Genomic DNA, 22,402 nt, shown 5'->3' on the forward strand with positions numbered 1-22,402 from the left:
GAGGCACTGTGGGTCAGTTCCACTGATCGTTTTAAATTCATATCCATCCATTCATACTTCATCCTTGTGTTTTTAATTGTGGTCAGTGGAGGATTTTGAGTTTTTAATTTGTCATTTCATTTTGTCTCATTTTGTACCATTAGGGGCCGATGACCTAGAAGTTAGGCCCCTTTAAACAACAAGCATTAATCAATCAATCAGTCAATCAATCAACATCTCCATAAATCATAAAAGTAATTAGTGGGGATGTGAAACCAGTATTATTATTAATTCTAAAGAACATACGTATGTTTTAATATATTAATATTACTTTAACAGGTTTCCCCAGTGAAGTGAAAGATCTAACAAAACGTATCCGGACAGTATTAATGGCTACAGCGCAAATGCGTGAGCATCACCAAGATCCTGAAATGCTGGTTGATTTGCAACATAGTCTTGCAAATTCTTATGCCTCTACTCCTGAACTTCGTCACACATGGTTGGAAACTATGACACGCAACCATGATCGTGATGGCAATTACTCAGAGGCAGCCTGTTGTCAGCTACATATTGCTGCTCTTATGGCCGAATACCTGAAACTGAAAAATGTTCATCCATGGGGAGCTGAAGCCTTCAAGAAGATCTCTTCCAATATTCCTCGTGATGAGCGCAGTCTCAAGTTGGATGCAGGTATGAATGATTGTTATTGACTTACAATACAGAAGGTGAACATTTATATTGATCATCGGTTACCTAACTACAATATGTATTCATGTATAACCCTTGTTGAGCTCTGGTGTTCAATAGTTAGTGTAATGGCCTTCAGTTTAGAGAATCTTGGATCTGATTTCTGGCTGGCTCATAGATTTTAGCTACATCTGGTTCATTTCTTTGGCTTGGAAGCTGAATGTTCAATGTTTGTCTTAAAGGGAGTTTCAATAGCCCATATCATTAATGATGATTTCTTAAAATAAATTCATGTAGGAATTCATTTCAAATTTACACAGACAGGCATTTTGATATGCTATCAATGTAACTCTATTTATAATTAATTTCATTGACACGGGCGTTTCTCTCAAAAATATTCATATAAAATTCAATATTATGCAAACTACTCTTCCTAATAGAATATCCCTGTGGTAAAATTTTGCATGTGTATCACAAGAGACCCTGCCTGCCTGAGAGGCTAGGCTCTGCCTGTCACAAGTCAGGACAAAGAGTGAGTGATATTGCAGTAACATTTCTTTTTAAAAAAAACCTTAGTCCAGCTGACCCACTTGATAGCACTTGCAAGAACCCTTTCCAGGGTTACAGTGAAGTCTTTAACGGCAGCTTTGGCAGCGAAGGAGACCTTCAAAATGGTGCAGTTGGCTGATGAAGCATTCCAGTACTCAATCTGCTGCTTTGTAGGGGACTACTAAAGGTTAAGGGAGTACACCTTGACAGAAAATCACTCGGCTGGGTTATGAGCAAATCAACAGAAGAGGGATTTCTTTCAAAAATAATAACAGGCCGAGGCTTATTCATTCCCACGACCAGCCTGTTGCAGTAGGAAATAGATGACGATAATGATTTTATTTTTTAATTTATTATTCATCGTCATCATTTTCATTTCCCCTTCTCCAGCTCCTGCCAGGTCGGTGTGTTGATGGTTTTTCTCCACCGTTGCCTCTCCTTCCACCACTCCTCTTCGGTAATTGTATTCCAGTCCAGTCTTCTTTTTCTTATACCGTTCTTGATAGAGTCCATCCGTCATGCCCTGGGCCTCCCACTTGCCCTCTTTCCTTCTACCTTAGCCTCCAACACCTGATTTGGTATCTCCTTACCTCCTCCATCCTTATAACATGTCCGAACCATTTCAATTTATTCTTCTCCATCCTGTCACTCAGTTTTTCTACCCCTATCTCTTTTCTGACCTCAACATCTCTCTCTCTCTCTCTCTCTCTCTGGCATAGTACATGTCATACCTTATCTCTTTACATTTCATAGGAACTTCTCTGTGCCACACCAGGTTCCTTACATTCTGGTAGAATGTATTTCCCACTTATACCCTTGTATTTATTATTATTATTATTATTATTATTATTATTATTATTATTATTATTATTATTATTATTATTATTATTATTATTATTATTTATTCACTGGGGTCATTGAGGACCATGTTCAGTCTTGTAACATTTGACAGTGAACTTTGCTTTCTTTCTTTGTGAGCAGGCCTGCTTGCTTTTCTCTATCCAAGGGACGTGTTTTCTTTTTGGTTGTTCGTCTCAGTTTAGCTCGTTTGCCACTGTCTTTTTCGGAAAAGGCCTCTGTCAAAGGCTTCTTCCGGTTTGATCTGTAGCACTTGAAGGTCTTCTTTGGTGTTTCTAAACCAAGGCATCGTGGATTTACCTTTTGTATCAAATAGGTGAAAGATCTGTTTGGTCAATGTGTTTCCATCCATTTGTTTTAGGTGACCCTAAAATCGTGCCTGTCTTTTGGAGATTGTGTCAGTAATTTTCTCTATTTTGTTACAGACTTCCTTATTGGATCTTCTTTTGGTGGATGCCATTCTTGTAGTTTGATTCCATGATCTGTGCTCCTTTATCTCCAGTTCTTCGAGGAGTTCCTTATTGACATTTAAGGATAGGGTTTCAAATACATACATAACTACTGGTTTCGGAACCATTTCATAGTGATGTGTGTTAGTATTTTGGGAAAGGCATTTTTTGTTGTAGATCATGCGTGATGTTTGGTAGGCTGTTTCAAGTTTGCATATTCGTTCACTAAGCTCTTCCTTGACCAGTTCATTTTTCATGATGATCTCACTCAGGTACTTAAATTTTTTTACTTGCCTGGCGTCCCCATATTTTGTCCGAAGTTTTGTTAGTGCGTCTTAGATGTGTCATTACTTCTGTTTTTTTCAAACGATATCTGCAGGCCAATTTGTTTGGCGATTTCCTGTAACAGTTCGATTTAAATCTTAGCCGTTTCTACATTGTTCGACAGAATGGTGATGTCATCTGGAAAAACTAGATAGTCTACCATGATTCCCTTGTATTTGGTTCCCATTCTCAATGGGCTATAGTCGCTTTCGATTAATCTTGTTCGCCAGGTCCGGATGATCTTCTCAAGAGTGCAGTTGAAAAGCATCGGAGGGAGCCCATCGCCTTGTCTAACTCCTGTTTTGACCTCAAAGGAATCCGGGAGACATCCTTAGAACTTTACTTTGGATTTTGTATCTATCAGAGTGACTTTAATGAATGCCAGCAGTTTCAAGTCAACCCCGAATTCATTAAGAATGTTTAGCAGCACCTCGCTGTCTATTGAATCGTATGCTTTCATGAAGTTAACAAAGACTGACACGTACTATTTGGACCTTAGAGTACAATACCTGATGTTTTAGGTTAGATAGTCTATTCTTACAAATAAGATGATTATGATTTTGATGATGCTGATGGGGGCAAAGGAGCTTTTAACATACAAAGGGAAATGTAATAACATATTTATGAAATTCTGTATGTAACTAGATGACCTAGTAATAATGATGATTCTAACAATAATTCTAATATATTCAAGTAAGCTATCACATTGTTTGAAGAGTTTATGACTTATTGCATTGTAATAAAAGATGAGGATACTTAAGTACTGCATCATTCATTCTCACATTCATATAGCCTTTAGGAGAAAATCCCAGCATGGTCTTTTAAAAGATGCTATGTATGTTGGGTATTCAGCCTGAAGGCAGATTGGATCCTTAACAGGTTCAGTATTAGCTGTCATAGATGGCCTAGTTGTCACTGAAGAGGCGTACTAGGGAAATGAGGAGGAAGGTAGTTTCCCATTGCTTTGCTCACAAAAGATGCTAATGTCATGCTATTCCTAAGTCTACCAACAGACGCAAGGAATGAACGGTTGTACACTGATGTACGATTTATGAGTATAATAAGCGGGGAGTTGAATTGAGTGTAATGCTGGAGGAGTGGTAGCTAAGATCTGAGGCAAGATTCTGCAGGGTTGCTTCATTCAGAAGTTGCAGAATTAGTGTAGCAGTGTGTAAATATTTCATTTGCTTAAGCTTTCCCCTGCCGAGTGTCTAGTAATAGCGAGTGACATGAGTGTTATACTTGAATGTAAAAATAAAATGGATGCTTTCTGCAGTTTCGTTGCTTTTTCCTTGGTAGCATCAACTGAACAGTAACATCGCAATAGTTGAGTAGGTGTAATACGAGCATCTGAATTATTCATCTTATTCTTGTATTGTGTGGAAGAAGCATTAGGTGAATTCTGAATAGGCGAAGCGAAGCATATACTTTGCTGCAAATATCAGTTATTTATTCTTTCCAGCCTAAGCTTTCATTTATAATGATCCTGAGGCATTCCACAAACTTCTGCAACGGTATTACCACGCTGTTAACTTAAAAGAAAAACAAATCCAGAAGAAAATACTCAGCTGAATCTGTGAAGTGGCCTTCCTATTTTTCTTCGAAATCTAGAGAAAACTTTGTATTTTAATTTCTCTTCTATGTCTTCCTTTATAAAGAACTCAGAATTGGTTGGAGAAACAAAATTTCTGGAATACTCAAATCTTAAATTCGCATTTTGACGTCCAAAATCCATTAGGTTAAAGTGCACAATTTTTTCTTATTACAGCAAACACTACTATTTTTTCATGTAAATAACTATAAATTCAATAGTACCCCAGAAGGAGAGGGGATGGCAATGGGAAAGTTTGACGAACGAATGATATCCATTGAGGGTTAAATGACTACCACCCCCATCCTCACAGAAGTTTGGCAATCATAATGGTGTTACACTTCCAAAACTGATAATGTGAGAAATTGTGGTTTATAGTGCAAATTGTTTCTATTTGTATATACTTCACATATGTGAAAAAAATTGCAAAAAATGCAGTGATTAGTATTATCAAGCAACTTGAAGTATCAGTCGTATTGAGTAGTACATGTAGGGACTGTCGGTTTATTTGTTTTCACCCATGGAATAAGATGACTACAATCCCATATCATTATCTTCCTACACCCAAACTTCCTTTCAGATATTGCAAATAAAGTTTTCATTGATTTTAATTTTAATTGAAGATTTGTTGTATATTTGTTTATATTACTTATTTGGAACTTTAATTCTGAGTTATTGTCATACACCAGGTGTCCAAGACATCCAGTATACCGAGTATATCCTGCTGGAACAGCTGGAGCGCTGTGCTGAATTCTTAGAGAAGGCAGAACGTTATGAACTGTTAGGTGATTTGTACAGACTTATCTTACCCATGTATGAGCAGAAGCGAAACTATGAAATGCTTGCACAGTGTTATCGAACACTAGCGCAGGCTTACAACAAGATTGTCGAAGTATCACGGTCTGGCAGACGTCTTCTGGGGCGCTACTATCGAGTAGCCTTCTTTGGCCAGGTGAGATTTTTAGTAATAACATCAAGAAAATGTACATAAAATGATTGCAGTATAGTGATAATTTGCGTTATTTCACAATGAATCCTAGTTTGTTCATTAAGTAATGATAACTAATATTCATAGTGCATAAGTAATTTTCTTGAATTGCAACATTTGATCACTGTAAGGAAAGGTAGTTTTGTTGTTAATACAGAGCGTCCCTCTTTCTATATCTATATCAATTACGGTTTTGTCTGTACACACATAAAATTTTTCTTCATGCTTCTTTTTTAATTTGGATTAGGTATGTGAAAGTCAAATGTTGGTTTAGTTCAGTTTTTGTCTGTCTGTATGTCTGTTTGATTGTTTATGTGGACATCATGGGAAAGGCTTGGCAGAATTTCTTGAAACATGGTATTCATGTTCAGGGATATTTCGAGAGTGTATTAACCTGATGGTGGCGTAGCAAGTCAATCTCAATACTTTCAAGAACATAATATTAATGGATACTCCAATGGTTTTGTTAATAAAATCAAGGATAAAATTAATAATAAACCAAGAACAACTTTATCTATAGATCAAAAAGAATGTACTTAATCTTAATGACAACAGTTCAGAAGAGAATACATTGTTTAAATTAGCAGCTCAATACATTGGGGAAAAAAGGGACAAAGTTAGAAGTAAGATTGAAGATAAAGAAACATAGAACCTCTAGCTGTGTTACCTCACATGAGACATAATCAGCAGGTTATTATCCCCTTCCCCTAGCCTCTTTTCTCCGCTCAGCTGTTTAAGACACACTGGTGAGACAAGGCAACATTTTACTCAGTGCTTGTCCAGTGTGCTTGACACATAGTTGTTTTGTGAATTTACGTTTTTGACACTTTAAATTTGCACCTCTTTATTTAGAGCATCTCATTTTTATTACAGTCAAACCTCGATTATCTGTTCCCAGAAACTGTGTTTTCCTGGATTATTCTTCAAATCATGTGGTACCGCGAACAATCCTAATTAAATCATGCTGTAAAAATCCTGCATTATCCGCTCCTCGAAGAAACAATTTCCTGGATCAACCATCCAGAAATTTCTGTCCCATCAATGCTAAATCCTCGATCAAGCATTTTTCAAGAAGTAGTGTCTCACAAAAGGACGGCTGCGACATACCTATAGATCTTGACGTTAACATCCAGCCTTTGCGATAATTGGAGCAAGTCCTGTACTGGGAAAACGGTCGGCAGTGAACTTGCATCCCATTTGACTGGTATTGTGTAGGGAATCCTTGGAAATCATAAGGCAGTGAGTGGACATAACAATTGGAAGGAGACAGAGTGCATTTCGACAGCTCTACTTGAATTACAAGTAATGAATTTCATCTTGGTCCATGGTGGAATTATTATATATAACAAATTCCAGCTTATAAGTTTGAGAATTCCACCTTCCCACCACTTTAAAATCTTATGATTTTTCTTAGATTAAAATAATATTAATTTATTTTACAATTAGTTGGTACACGTTTTGTTTTCCATAGAAAACATCTTCAGCCGTGATCTTGATTTACAGTTAAAATATGCACAAAAAACACAGGTTACCGTAACGTGGGGTAATTCCGATATAATGGGGCATTATCGATCATTCGGTCTTCCTTCTGAAAACTGAGCCTTCCCGCGAAACCACGACGACAATGGATCCAATACGCGGCGTATAAACAAAGGGAACATTATTGGCTATCTGACTGCGCACTAAGAATATGTGCATTCTTGTCTACAATTCACCGGGAGAGGTTGTTAAGAAGTGAGAAATTTATTAAATTATCGCTGTCATTGGAAACTTCTGTTTCAGAAGGTCACATACCATACACTGGCGGTAAGTTAATACTGCAATCCTATCTTCTGTTATTTGGTATCATATAAAGCTTTTGCGCGAGTTTCTACATTACACTGTTTTAAAGTTATGGCTTTTTATATACGAAGTTGTCTTGTTATAGGGTAATACCGATCATGGTGAGGACATATGTGAAGAAACTGGGACCTGTCGGAAGGTGTAGATATAACCCTATCCACTTAGAGAATGCAGTAAAAGCTGTCCGTCAAGGGAAAATGAGTATCCGGAGAGCATCTGAACAGTTTGCTGTGCCATATACCACACTAAACGACAAATTGAAGAACAGATATTCACACAAAGTGGGTGCATCGACAGCCTTAACCAGGGAGGAGGAAAAAACTCTCGTCGAAGGGCTGCTGTTATGTGCCAGGTGGGGTTTCCCGCTCAGAAATACTGATATACGTAACATCGTCCAGGGTTACTTGAACCACGCTGGGAAGGTCGAGAAAAGGTTCGCAGATAACCGTCCCGGGTTAGAATGGATTCGAGGTTTTCTCAGGAGGAATCAGGAACTCACAGTGAGGATTGGGGAGAACACCAAACGATCCAGGGCAGCAGTTACGAGAGATATTATCATGGACTATTTCCATAACCTGCAAAACACACTAGAGGGAGTCCCTATGTCAAATATTATAAATTATGATGAGACAAATTTCTGTGATGATCCAGGAAATGTGAAGGTTGTTGTGAAACGTGGGGTCAAACATCCTGAGAGAATTTTAGACTCGTCGAAAACGAGTATTAGTGTTATGGTGGCTGCGGCTGCAGACGGTACAGTGTTACCACCATTCACCATCTACAAAAGTAAGCATCTGTATGACACGTGGACAGAAGGAGGGATCAGCGGTGCTGGTTATAGCCGAAATATGAGTGGCTGGTTTGATCTTACGATGTTCGAGGCATGGTTTAAGAAAATTATGTTGCCTTATATAAAGACATTACAGGGGCCCAAGGTCATGATAGGCGATAACTTTAGGCATAGATATCAAGGATAATTAAATAAAAAACCACCTATTCAATACTTTCCACGTTTAATGTGGTTATTATCTACATGATTTTATGTAGACTTATTTGGTCAGGTACATGTTTCACCCATTATTTTGGGCATCTTCAGCCTGTAAACAACCTTTAGGTCAAGGTTTGGGACCTTTTTACCAATATAAACATACTAATATATACACTATATACAACATATACATTATATACAATATATACAAACATAAGTCAATACAGTGAAGTTTTTTGGTCCTAATCTATCTAATATGGAAAATGTCCAAAACTAAAATGGATCTTCTTTTCGGTGAAGAGGATTGCATATCGGGGTTTATGTGACCCCTATATCATATTAAGTACTTGACGTATCGTGTCTGGTGACAGGATGTGTCGTCAACAATAAGTGGAGATTTGAACTGATTGTAGGTTGGTCAAGATTGAAAATATAAATTTAAATTGAATGTGTTTTAACTTGGCAGTTCTGGTTAACTTAAAATGTTCAAAAATAAAAATAAAATGAAACGGATCCTCTTTTTTCTTGAGAAGGGGTGATATTAAAACTGGAGCTTGTTTGACCCACGATTTTCATTTTCATGTTCTTGACGTAACTAATATTTAAATGTGTTGTCGTGCACAAGTGGAGATTCAAAAGCCGATTGTTGTAGGTAGACTGGTCAAAAACGTTGTGAATGAAACTGTTAGCGTCTTGACTTTGGGTCTCATGTAACGTCAAGGAATTGACAAGAGTACAATATTTAGCTGTTTCATAGTTTTAGGCTGCTGCTTAATTGGGAAGAGACATCCTAGACACTTGATACAGTCTTGTGTGAAAATTGTTCCCGTTGATGTGTTGGTTGCTTGGTCTTTGGGAGGGATCTTAAGAATATCTGTAATGAAGTAGAAAATAATTTTTTTTTTATTTTTTTTTTTTTTTTTTTTTTTTTTTTTAGCACACGTTGTGATAAAATGTATTAAATTAACACCTCTTAACTGTAAAATGACTTACTTGTTCAGTTAATACTAGATGGATCTGTCTGTTCCGGCAGCGCCTGTCTTGTCACCATTTCTACTCCTGGTGTTGTACTGATGCGGTAATGGAGGGGCGGGGCATGGAGGGAGAGTGGGGGTAGGCTGGTCTATGGGCGTGTGTGCTGTTGCTGGAGGGGAGTTTCTAGAAGCAATATGGGCGGGTTTAACTTTTGGCATGATGGATGAAGCATTTGAGTACTTATTGTGTTTTTGAGCGTTATAATGTTCCAGATATCTCGTGTTAAAGCTGCGGCCAACACATGAGCCAACATATGAGAGAAACGGGCCATCACTTTACATCCATAGAGAAAGATCTTACCATCATTAGAAGCATAGGTAAAGGGAAATTAATGAATGAACTGGAAAACCTACACATCTTTTTAGACCAAACCTACAATAAAAATAAAAATCTCAACGACGTCAATGAAATTAAAAATCCTTTGTACGAATTAACACCTAGATTAATTAATATCGTGAATTCAGATCAAAACAAAATCCCTCAATTATTTAAATCTCCACACTCAAATGCACTGGGATGTATGCAGGTGAACTTATCAGAAGTCCATTATAAGAGGCGTCAGTGGGTAGGGTCTGACACATCCCACTCTGATGAGTCTAGTGTCAGACCTAAGACGAAACGCTGGTTAATAGAGCAAACGCCTGAAAAGCCTTACATCTGATCTGTTTTGACATGCTCTATTGGTGAAAAATATCTAATTCCCTCCATGGGAACTTAGAATTTTCCATTCGGAATTGCTAGGCGGGCAATAATTCCTTTGTGGAGATTTATCTCCCTTATGCAGTTATCAGACTGTGCCTCTTATAATGGGCTTCTGATAAGTTCACCTGCATACACCCCAGCATCAGTGGGTAGGGTCTTACACATCCCACTCTGATGAGTCTAGTGTCAGACCTAAGGCGAAACGCTGGTTAATAGAGCAAACGCCTGAAAAGCCTTGCATCTGATCTGCAATGGGACTCAAACCGGCTAACTACACTGTCGGACCGTTTAAACTTCAATGCCTTGACAATCATGGCCACCGGGCGGGCAAAATATTACACTGTACTACAAGTAATATTTACGGTATTCACAGTGTTATGTCTTTTACAGTTGTTCATTATGATACACTTTGGAAGCAGGTCATGCTACATACCCTGTCCTGGCTTCGCATAATTTGTATGATTCCGTTCCAAAATGCGATTGTTTTCTTGGTATGTAAACTTTACTCCCAAGGTTCTCATCAATAGACACTTTGCAACCAGGGGTATAAGCTTCCAAAATTTTGCTATCTGGTGGTCAAATACTGGCTTTATCTTGTACATTTTGGCAGGAATTTGTCCATTATGCACCTCATTGTCAGAAAAATGTAAAAATCTGTGGAGGAAAAATCTCTTCTGTCATCAGCTCATAGAAAATAGGTGTGGTGAAAAAGCGATTGTGAGAAAAATTATGTCCTGATTTAGACCTGTACAGTCCCCTGTGGCAACAGTATGCCTATACGAAGCTTGATCTCCACTCCTTCGTTTCATTTTACTAAACTGGGTTTTATGCTCGGCATAAATATTTGTCTGTTCAGCTATGTTCTGACATATCTCGTCATCAAAATTCAGAATAAATTCAGAATAATTCAGACATTTCACTCAGTTTTGTTTACGCTAAAAACCCTCCCTTTACACCATGACAGAATTTTGAATATTAAAGCAGGACCTTCTTTGTCCACTTTCAGTTTAAGTTGACGAAGTTGCAGTGGTTGGAATATTATCAGTATTGTCGTCACTACTGTTGCTGTCATGATCGCTACTTGAACTGAAATCGAACATGTGTTGTCTCTTTCACAACTGCTGTACATTCGAGCCTGCAATACTAGTTCCAGGTAAATTCCAGTTACTCACAGTACGAATTCCCCTTTGGCAGAACTTACTTCACTAAGATCACTATCGTCCGCACTAAATTCCAGCATTTTGTTTACCATAGTCCGTAAGTCATCATCCTCTAACGGTTGGGGCCGGCAATTCTGTTTAGACATTTCAGCGGAAAAAGATACAGAAAAAGAATCAAATAGAACCCTGATCTCTGCAGTTTGGAAGGAAATCATGATTGGTGCCTGAATTACGGAACATGCATGTGGTAATAAATGTTATGTAACTCGCGGTAAGCACAGTCTCCTGTCGTGAAGGAAGAACGCAAGACTGAGGATAATAAATTGGGTCACAGTTCTAATGTGTCATCAGAGAGGTCTGTTTAGTAACATACTCTCCAGAAATCGCTTCTACAACAATATTACTGCATCAAAGAGACGATTAAGCAATGAGCTAAAGTTTCAGCATGAGACTTTTAGGCTATAGGTCCTTCTTGTCCAGACATAAGTTACATTCTTTATGATGCAACTCGTGGATGACACATTGGTATTGGGAGAACATAGTTGAAAAAATTCACAACAGAGGGTGGACTCATCCAGAGCATGCTGCTGAGAAAGAAATAAACCTCTGCAGGCAGGCAACTGAGAAAAAAATTAGAATCAACAGATATATCCGTGTAAGACCTATCTGTGTCGGTGCGACGTAAAGCAACTAGCATCCATCGATATATCCGTGTTCCCCGCCGAGCAAGCAACTTGTAGCTGTGGATCTCGCCGCATCGCCCACCGAACGGGTTAAATACATACTACTATTCACATTAGCTAAATAAGAATCTGTAGCACCACTTTTGTTCCTAATAAAGGAATCTTCTTGTGTACAGTACATATATACAGGGGGGTCGGAAACAACACTTTGCAGGCGAATTCAAATGGGCTTTGCGAGACAGTGTTGCCAAATATGTACATCATAAGTTACGAATTTCATTATGGTCCGAATTGACAATTGTGAAATCTGTACATGACTTAAAACCGGCATGAGAGCACCGTAGATGTCGATTTCCATAGGGAACCTGAAATATTTGTCCAGAATGAGTAAATTTATAATACTGCTCCAAGTACGCATTGGCCTCAACGGTATGCACTAGCCATGCGTCTTGGTGGGTGTGCTATTTACCAACTAATGAGACCAATTTAGCACACTGCACAGTGGGTAATTTCTAGCATCCAACCAGCCAAAAATGATATTTTCAACCCTTGTCTTTGGTGCGCATTTTTTGTGAGTCGTGTTTATAAGACTCTTGAATACAGTAATTAAGTATTGAAAAGTTGCGCTGTCAGATTATCTAATCTCACCGAAGGCCTAAAGTGGCTCTCCTCCGTTAGGGCATCATATTCTGGCGAGGCGAGCGCACAGTTGTTATTATGTGAGGGCTCAGTAAGGACGTCAGAACTAAGTACAGTATTTCTTTAGCTTGCAATGTGATTATATTAGATGAAGGTATGTATTTTATATAGTATGTAGCATTTTCTGAAAATTACTATATTTTATCCGGAATATGCACTTAAAATTCTGGTACAGGGTGTCCAAGCACTATCTAATTATATAAATTTGAGCTTACTTTCAAAATTGATTGCCTTTGATTTCCACAGTGAAAATCTTATGGAGGAGTTATCCATACTTTAATGAATAGAAAACTGTGACTTTTTGCTGCGACCAGGCGCGACCATGAGAGTAATTTTTTTCAGAAGCCATGTACTCTGTAACTCGGAGGTTGGTTTTCGAGCTGTTGTGGAACAGCAGGTAATAGAAGTGGAACGATGATATTGCGAATGTTGTAATTGATCATGTAGGCTTTGAGGATTGTTCCGAGTATATATCCAAGTCAATAAGGAAGTCTGTCAGTATTTTGTGTGCTAAAATTCGATCATGCTGGACAAAATATAGTAGAAAAAGGGGCAAATTGCTGAAGTACAATAAAAGTTGGTTCGACCAGAGAATGAGCCTTGTGGAAGGACGTGCACCACAACAATGTCAGGATGAGCCTGCCAGTACTACAGCTCATTCCATGTTAAGAAAACAGTATTGCTCTTATGACAACAGGGTTGTCATATCAAATGGCTTTTCTTAACACCATCACGGGAAAACGGCGACACATAAATTTGTGAAATTCAGTATTTAAGTTCAAGACAAAAAGCTGAAGAAACTAAGCTACAAATTATTTTTATGAACTAAAGGGGACGCTGGGTTTACAGGGGCCACTTTTGGTTTGTACAGAATCATAGGTAAACTACGGCACATAAAAAACCTCAGCACTGAAATATAAGGCAAATTGCGGGAGAAAATAGGAAATAATTTTATGGGCTCAAGGGGCGGCGAATGTATTTAATTGCATTTAATAAATTTATCCAGACAATAAAAGCTAGAAAAAAGATGCAATAAATAAATACTGCAGATGACTAAAAGATCACAGAATTAATGTTAAAGAAAGAAATCACACACGTAGGCTTATCGTATAACTCTGATTTAAAGCCTAAAATACACACGCAATAAATAATTACTGTAGATGACTTCACTACAGAAGTTTGCTGCCAGCGATTCACAGAGTGGTTGAACGTGAGCTACACTTCACCGTGATGGATGGAAAAGTCTGCAGTGCATTGTCTTCCTATCAATCTTCCAAAAGGTGCTATATATGTGGCGCGTCCCCTAAAGGGACGAATAATATTCCTGAAGTGACTGAAAGAGTAATTAACCCAACAACACTTAAGTTTGGGTTACGACCACTTCAAGCATGGATTCAATGTTTCGAATGCCTTTTACATATAGCATACAGACTTCACATTAGAAAGTGGCAAATAAGAGATGCTGAGGAGAAGAAACTGGTTGAAGAAAGAAGAATATACAGGTTCGGTTCAGGGAGAAAGCAGGTCTATTGGTTCATATCCAAAGCAAATGATGGAAACTGCTAGAAGATTCTTCAGGGAGGCTTCCACTTCTGCGGATATTACTGGAGTAGATCTAAATTTAATAAGCCATCTACATGTCATCTTAGAAACTTTTTTGTGTGGGTATGCCATTGATAAAGTGACATTTGAAATGTACGCAAAGGAAACTATACAACTGTACTTACAAAAATACAAATCGTACTAAATGCCTGTAACTTTGCACAAACTCTTGGTTCATGGAGAGGAGGTAATTAGGCACTGTATTATACCTATTGGACAACTCTCCGAGGAAGCCCAGGAGACCAGGAATAAAGATAACAGGAAACCTTCCAGAAAGGACACAAATACTGACTTTCCCATAGGCTGCTTATATCATCGGACCCTTACATTACCAGATTAGGGAAATCAAGGAGGAGGAAGTTGATTCTGCTTTCACGAGAAGTGCTCAACTCACTGTCTGCGTCTCCTGTATTTGGTTCTGCCGAAGGAGATAATGACAGTGAAGTTAGTGATTCTGATGTAACTGCATCTAATGACTAAGGGCATGTATTCCTGTATCTGTTTTTAAACATTCTAAACAGCATGTCCCAATATTAACATCTATTTCATTTCTTAAAGCTATAACAAAAAATGATTAAAATTACAAAGATTACTAATTCTATTCCTGGCGTAGTAATTTGTTCTTTGTACTTGATTGATCACACACTTAATTATCTCCAATAATAGCAGTTACATACCAAGTTTTCTGTAAATCGGTCCATTAGTTTCCAAGATACGATTTTTGGCTAGCTAGATTCCTGAAATTACGCACTGTGCACTGGGGTGAAACGCTGGCAATGAGGAATGAGTTAGCTGGAAAATTTATAATGTCCAATAATGGACCAACTACATTGGTACGAGAGCACCAGTCGAAGTATAACACTTTGCCGGTGGAGGGGTTTGAAACCAGATCTCCGAGCTGACAGCATCGCATAAAGCAGGTAGGTACTTGCAGTGACACTGGCTGAAAACTATGGTGTGTTTGTGTTTGATGCTGATTTCTTGACATGGCTCTCAAACCGGTATTAAGTCACGTGCAGATTTAGCAGCAGTGCCACGCTAAGCCCATTTGAATTCGCCTGCGAAACGATCTGATTGGCTAACTTCAGCAGCTGATAAAATGACAATGGTGCGAGATATTGACTTATTTCTTTTAAATTATTTATCAGCATAGCCAACTCTCTAACACCCATATACCTGGTTCACGTTGTTTATGACCACCATCATCATCATCATTTCCCCTTATCCAGCTCCTACCGGGTCGGGATATTTATGGCACTTCTCCGCCTTGCTCTTTCCTTCCACCATTCCTCTTCCATGATCTTGTCCCATTGTAAATTTCATCTTCTTATGCCCCTCTTCACTGATTCAGTCCACCTTGATCTAGGTCTTTCTCTTGCTCTCTTGCCCTCGTACTTTGCCTCCAGCACCTGTCTTGGAATTCTATTCTCCTCCATCCTCTTTACATGTCCAAACCACCATAGTTTATTCTTTTCAATTCTCTCATTTAGCTTTCCTATCCCAACTTCCTTCCTAACATCTTCATTTCTCACTCTGTCTTTCCTGTCGTCCTTAGGAATACCGATCTCGATAGCTGCAGTCGCTTAAGTACGGCCAGTATCCAGTATTCGGAAGATAGTGGGTTTGAGCCCCACTGTCGGCATCCCTGAAGATGGTTTTCCATGGTTTCCCATTTTCACACCAGGCAAATGCTGGGGCTGTACCTTATATAAGGCCACGGCTGCTTCCTTCCCACTTCTATCCCTTTCCTGTCCCATTGTTGCCATAGGACCTATCAGTGTTGGTGCGACGTAGCAACGTAAAGCAACTTGCAAAAACAAAAACAAAAAAACTTAGGAATTTCATCTCACTGGCTTGAATTATACTCTCTTGCCTGCTAGTCAAGACCATCCTGTGTATTGTTAATACATCTCAGAATATTTTAATACTTTTATGCCCTCTTTGAAGCTTTTTTTGTTCTCTTTATAACTTTTTTTAAAATGTTCTTTCATCCACCCATGCAAGCCTCTCTGTGGGTTTATTTTATAGTTCTCTCCAGGAATTCACCTGCCTTTGCATGAAAAACTTTCCTGGAGAATTTCCTTAGTGATTTTAAGGTGAAAGTTTCTTGCATGATGGTGTTCTGTTATTGTTAATCACAACAACAACAATAATACAGTTGAACCTGTCCTAACGAACATCCTTATTCAGTGGACACCAGCCTATACGGACAATTTCCCTCGGAACCGATTTTATTTTACATAAGACAAGTCTTAAATTGGCCTCATTTAAGCGGACAACTCGAACTCCAGACAGCAGACATCGCCATTTGTCCCGTGCACTTGACTTAAGCGGACACTTTACACGTTGCAGGACAATTTATTACGCTGGACCACATGTCATCCTTTCTTTTAAACTATTCTTCAGACATAAGGAAATCCCTTTTGATTGTTTATACTATTTTGAGTGCGAGGGGAGAGAGTGTACATCGGAATGCAGTTCTACCTAGTGGTGCATAGGCCTATTCCGAGAATTCTAATTGCCCAAAAATGCTGCCAGAGACTGTTGACTTACAAGTTACCTGGGGATTTCCGTCCCTTCTTACATCATTCTATTCATAACTCGGATTGTCGCTGATAAGGTCGAGCTCAGGTAGTCAACTTGAGAAGGAAAAGACAGTATAATACCAATATAAATGGTCCGTTATTGGACATTATAAATTTTCCAGCTAGCTCATTCTTGGTTGCCAGCGTTTCGCCCTCGTGTGCTAGGGTGGGCTCGTCAGTTGGTACCTAGCACACCTACCAATACGCTGGCTAGTGCATACCGTGGAGGCCACTGCGTAGGCTAACTGGAGCCACCGGCAGTGCCAATGCACTAAGAGACTTTGTCTCATCACTAAAAATTGATGCCTGCTTGGCCATCAGATGATATAGATGTTGATTCCCATAGGGAATCTGAAATATTTGTCCTGAATGAGCAAATTTATAATACCAATATAAATGGTCCGTTATTGGACATTATAAATTTTCCAGCTAGCTCATTCTTGGTTGCCAGCGTTTCGCCCTCGTGTGCTAGGGTGGGCTCGTCAGTTGGTACCTAGCACACCTACCAATACGCTGGCTAGTGCATACCGTGGAGGCCACTGCGTAGGCTAACTGGAGCCACCGGCAGTGCCAATGCACTAAGAGACTTTGTCTCATCACTAAAAATTGATGCCTGCTTGGCCATCAGATGATATAGATGTTGATTCCCATAGGGAATCTGAAATATTTGTCCTGAATGAGCTCATTCCTCATTCCTCCTCATTCAGGACAAATATTTCAGATTCCCTATGGGAATCAACATCTATATCATCTGATGGCCAAGCAGGCATCAATTTTTAGTGATGAGACAAAGTCTCTTAGTGCATTGGCACTGCCGGTGGCTCCAGTTAGCCTACGCAGTGGCCTCCACGGTATGCACTAGCCAGCGTATTGGTAGGTGTGCTAGGTACCAACTGACGAGCCCACCCTAGCACACGAGGGCGAAACGCTGGCAACCAAGAATGAGCTAGCTGGAAAATTTATAATGTCCAATAACGGACCATTTATATTGGTATTATAAATTTGCTCATTCAGGACAAATATTTCAGATTCCCTATGGGAATCAACATCTATATCATCTGATGGCCAAGCAGGCATCAATTTTTAGTGATGAGACAAAGTCTCTTAGTGCATTGGCACTGCCGGTGGCTCCAGTTAGCCTACGCAGTGGCCTCCACGGTATGCACTAGCCAGCGTATTGGTAGGTGTGCTAGGTACCAACTGACGAGCCCACCCTAGCACACGAGGGCGAAACGCTGGCAACCAAGAATGAGCTAGCTGGAAAATTTATAATGTCCAATAACGGACCATTTATATTGGTATTATAAATTTGCTCATTCAGGACAAATATTTCAGATTCCCTATGGGAATCAACATCTATGTCAAAAGACAGTATAGGCGCTAATTAGTGAGACAGAAATACCGTAGCAGTTCAGTTGTCTGCTAAACATGAGTAACAAGGAGCGATCCTGTTCAGATTTTGAGGCAAGAAGAAATGCAATTATAGAAAGTGACAAGGGACTTTAAGCTTGCCGAAAAATTCAACTGTGGGAAAACTCAAATAAACACTATTGTGAAGAATAGAACTGAAATTTTAAAGGAGTGGGAGGAAATTGGAATCGAGGAGTGAAAAGAAAGCGGGAGTCGGTTTTTTCAGAAGTGAACGTTGCGGTAAATGAGTGGTTCAAGCTGAGGTTTGTTTTATTTGTATGAATTTTGTCTGATAAACACCAAATGTGTCATTGGATGACGTGTAGTGTAGAACAGACTGTTTTCCGCCCTTCAAAAATCAGACTACCTCTTCTGGATTTAAACCCATTGTCTGGGGATCCAGAGGCCAACAGTCTACCACTGATCCATGGAAGAAACTTGTTAAGCACAATTAAAGGACATGATCCACCTTTATAGCTGTATCAATAGTGAATGAAAGTTGTTAGGCACATACACTTGTTGGAATTAAAGTGCTTGCTCAGGACTGATTCATCAAAGTTTCAGATATTTTTCCCTTTCCTAACTTGTGTTAGCCGATTGTAAAACTACAGATTTCTTTCATTGAAAATTTAGACTGTTCTAAATTAGAACCGGGTCTCTTATGGCTTCTCTGAATTATGTTCTTCCGTACTTTGTCATCTCTGTGATAGAACTCTGCCAATCTAAGAGAACTAGTTCCCTGAAACAACTCTTGATTGTTTCATGCTGATTTTGTAATATTTTAAATCTCATTGTAAGACAGGAACTAATCAGATTCTTACTCTTTTTTTGTGCTGGGAATGTTTTGAAGCAGATATTTTCAGCATTACTTTGCTACAGTTCTAAGTGTAGGGGAACTTTTCTCTTGAATACATATTTAGTAACTTCATTTACTATGTTGTTTTGTACCCAAGTATACTTTCACTATCTGTAATTCAAAGTGTTGTTCTATGTTGGGTACCTTGCCAGTTTTGTGTATCTAGGCCTCTTGAAATAGTAATTTTGAGTAAATACTACTTACTGCAGGACTCCTGAAATGTATTAAAACATGATTTGAAATAATTTTTTACAATTAAAAATTTTAATAAGTATATTGCAGGGGCGTTAGGAGCTCCTGATTTGTGTCATTGTGTTCATATAATTTCATAGAGAATATTTCTGTTCTTTTGTTTTACTGTTGGTAATTGTATTTTAACAGGCATACTTTGAAGAAGATAGTGGTGTGGAATATATTTACAAAGAGCCAAAGGTGACATCACTGTCAGAAATTTCAGAACGGCTTCATCAACTATACTCTGATAAATTTGGTCAAGAACTTGTGAAGATCATCATGGATTCTGCTCCTGTAAGTTATGTAGTAATTGTATATGTTTCCCAAAAAGTGCTAAAACAGCTGTTGTGTAAGACCTTTCTTCTACAGTGTTATAAGTTCTATTTGGTTGTTGACTTGAGTATCTTTATCTGCCACTTGGAGCCTATAATAACAGCATGAACACTAACTTTATAAAATGAAAATGATTAAGTGCTGACAGACCAAAAAACATACTCCAAAGAGTACTTTGTGTAACTGTCCTGTGCAAGACAGAAGAGACCAAATAAATACAACAGACCAAGCAATATAGTTGGAAGGTATACCATCAATGTGGGAGATTGAGTGGGCCGTAAGTAGGATGAAAAGAGAAAAAGCAGTAGGCATTGATGAGGTGGCACTAGAAATAAAAATAGCTGCAGGACCAATGGGTATCCACTGGCTGAATAGATTGTTTAGAGTAATAATATTCTTTTTCCCTTCTCCAGCTCCTGTCAGGTCGGGGTGTTGATGGCACTTCTCCACTGTTGCCTCTCCTTCCGCCACTCCTCTTCAGTAATTGTATTCCAATCCAATCTTCTTTTACTTATACTGACCTTGACAGGGACCATCCCTCTTGCTCTGGGCCTCCCTCTTGCCCTCTTCCCTTCTATCTTATCCTCCAACACTTGTTTTAGTATCCTTCCCTCCTTCATCCACATAACATGTCCAAACCATCTCAGTTTATTCTTCTCCATCCTATCACTCAGTTTTTCTACCCCTATCTCTTTTCTGACTTCATCATTTCTTATTCTTTCTCTCCTTGTCTTCCCTACAATACTCCTCAGGAATTTCATCTCACTGGCCTGAATTTTACTGTCATTTCTTGCTGTCAAAGTCCAAGTCTTCGATGCATACGTTAATATAGGGGTATAGTACATCTTGTGCAATATCTCTTTACATTTCATAGGAGCTTCACCAGCGGGTGAGTTGGCCATGCAGTTAGGGGTGCGCATCTGTGAGCTTGCATCCGGGAAATAGTCGGTTCAAACCCCACTGTCGGCAGCCCTGAAAATGGTTTTCCGTGGTTTCCCATTTTCACACCAGGCAAATGCTGGGGCTGTACTTAAATTAAGGGCATGGCCGCTTCCTTCCCACTCCCATTCCTTTCCTATCCCATCGTCACTATAAGACCTATCTGGTTGGTGCGACACTAACAAATATTGATGATAATAATAATAATAATAACAACAATAACAACTTCTCGTTCCAATCCAGGTTCCTTACATTCTGGTATAATGTATATCCCGCTTGTACCCTTCTGTTGATTTCCTTATCCAACCTTGCATCTTGCATTATTGCACCTTCCAAATATTTGAAGTAATATAGAAGTAAAAAGAAGTCCCAAAAGAAAAAGAATCTTAATACAGTCGAAACTGGTTGCTTATTAAAAACTCCCTCATGCCTGTTTTATCAGCCATATGGTACTGCCTAACAGTCCTAATTTTAATCTCTTCCTTTCTTTCACATTTATTTTTAATTACCACAAAAACAGCTTCGTGATCACTAATACCATCTACTACTTCGGTTTCTCTATAGAGCTCATCTGGTTTTACCAGCACCACATCCAGGATATTCTTCCCTCTAGTTGGTTCCATCACTTTCTGAATCAGGTGCCCTTCCCATATTAACTTATTTGCCATTTGTTGGTCATGCTTCCTGTCCTTCGCATTACCTTCCCAATTGACATCTGGTAAATTGAGATCACCCACTACGATCACGTTCCTTACCTTATCGTTTCCCACATAGCTGATTATCTTATCAAATAATTCTGAATCAGCATCTGTGCTACCCTTTCCTGGTCTGTACACTCCAAAGACATCTAGTTGCCTATTATCTTTAGAAATGAGCCTTACCCCTAGAATTTCGTGCTTGTCATCTTTAACTTTTTCGTAGCTTACAAATTATTCTTTCACGAGAATGAATACTCCCGCTCCTACCTTTCCTATCCTATCTCTACGATACACCCTCCTGTTCCGTGAGAAAATTTCTGCATCCAGTATATCATTTCTCAGCCATGATTCAACTCCTATTACAATATCTGGTAAGTATATATCTATTCAATTACTTAATTCTATTCCTTTCTTTACAATACTTCTACAGTTGAGCACTAACAGTTTTATGTCATCCCTACTTGATTTCCAGTTCCCTGTTCCCTTAACACCGCTGCCTAGCTCACCCTGTTTCCCTGAATGTACCTCCCTATTACCCTTCTAAACAAATTTCCTAACTTATATATACCACTGCGGTTTAAGTGAAGGCCATCTGAGCGCATATCCCTATCTCCTACCCACCCATTAGGACCTAGAAATTTCACTCCCAGTTTCCCACATACCCATTCCATAGTCTCATTTAAATCCCCAATCACCTTCCAGTCAGTATCCCTCCTACACAGTATTCCATTGATAACAATCTCCGCTTCCTTAAACTTCATCCATGCTGCATTTACCAGATCCCACACATCCCCAACTATGTTGGTACTTATACCTGCTTGTCTTATGTTGTTAGTACCAATGTGGAACACTACCACCTTCTCCTTTCCCTCCTCCTTCTCTTCTACTTTCTTCAACATCTGCCTTAACCTAATTCCTGGATAACACTCTAACCTGGTACCCTTTCCTCCACACACTTTCCCGACATGTCTAACGATAGAATCCTCCATGACCTGAGCCTCAACCCTACCCACCTCATTTGATCCCCTCCCCTCCTGGTCAGTCCTATCTTTCCTGACAGTTGCAGAAGCTACTTCCTCCTCCCTTTTCTCCACCCCATGGCCCTGTTCCACCTGCCTTTTCCTATCCACTACTCCACAATTCCCTTTCCTACCTCTTCCCTTTCTCCTACTTCCAAACTTCTCTGCAACAGTTCCCTGTTCCTCATCTTC

At 39.1% G+C, this 22,402-nt stretch overlaps 1 protein-coding gene across 1 annotated transcript in view; it reads left to right on the forward strand.

The window, feature by feature from the left end:
* The window catches only part of Ziz (dedicator of cytokinesis protein Ziz), a 542,949-nt gene that overhangs the window by 435,378 nt on the left and 85,169 nt on the right, over positions 1-22,402 (forward strand). Inside the window, exons 30-32 of the mRNA XM_067151766.2 lie at positions 319-669; positions 5,127-5,389; positions 19,369-19,515. Coding sequence (XP_067007867.2) covers positions 319-669; positions 5,127-5,389; positions 19,369-19,515 — 761 coding nt within the window. The remainder of the gene's footprint in view (positions 1-318; positions 670-5,126; positions 5,390-19,368; positions 19,516-22,402) is intronic.

This window comes from Anabrus simplex, chromosome 7 (genome assembly GCF_040414725.1).
Source record: "Anabrus simplex isolate iqAnaSimp1 chromosome 7, ASM4041472v1, whole genome shotgun sequence".
NCBI lineage: Eukaryota > Metazoa > Arthropoda > Insecta > Orthoptera > Tettigoniidae > Anabrus > Anabrus simplex.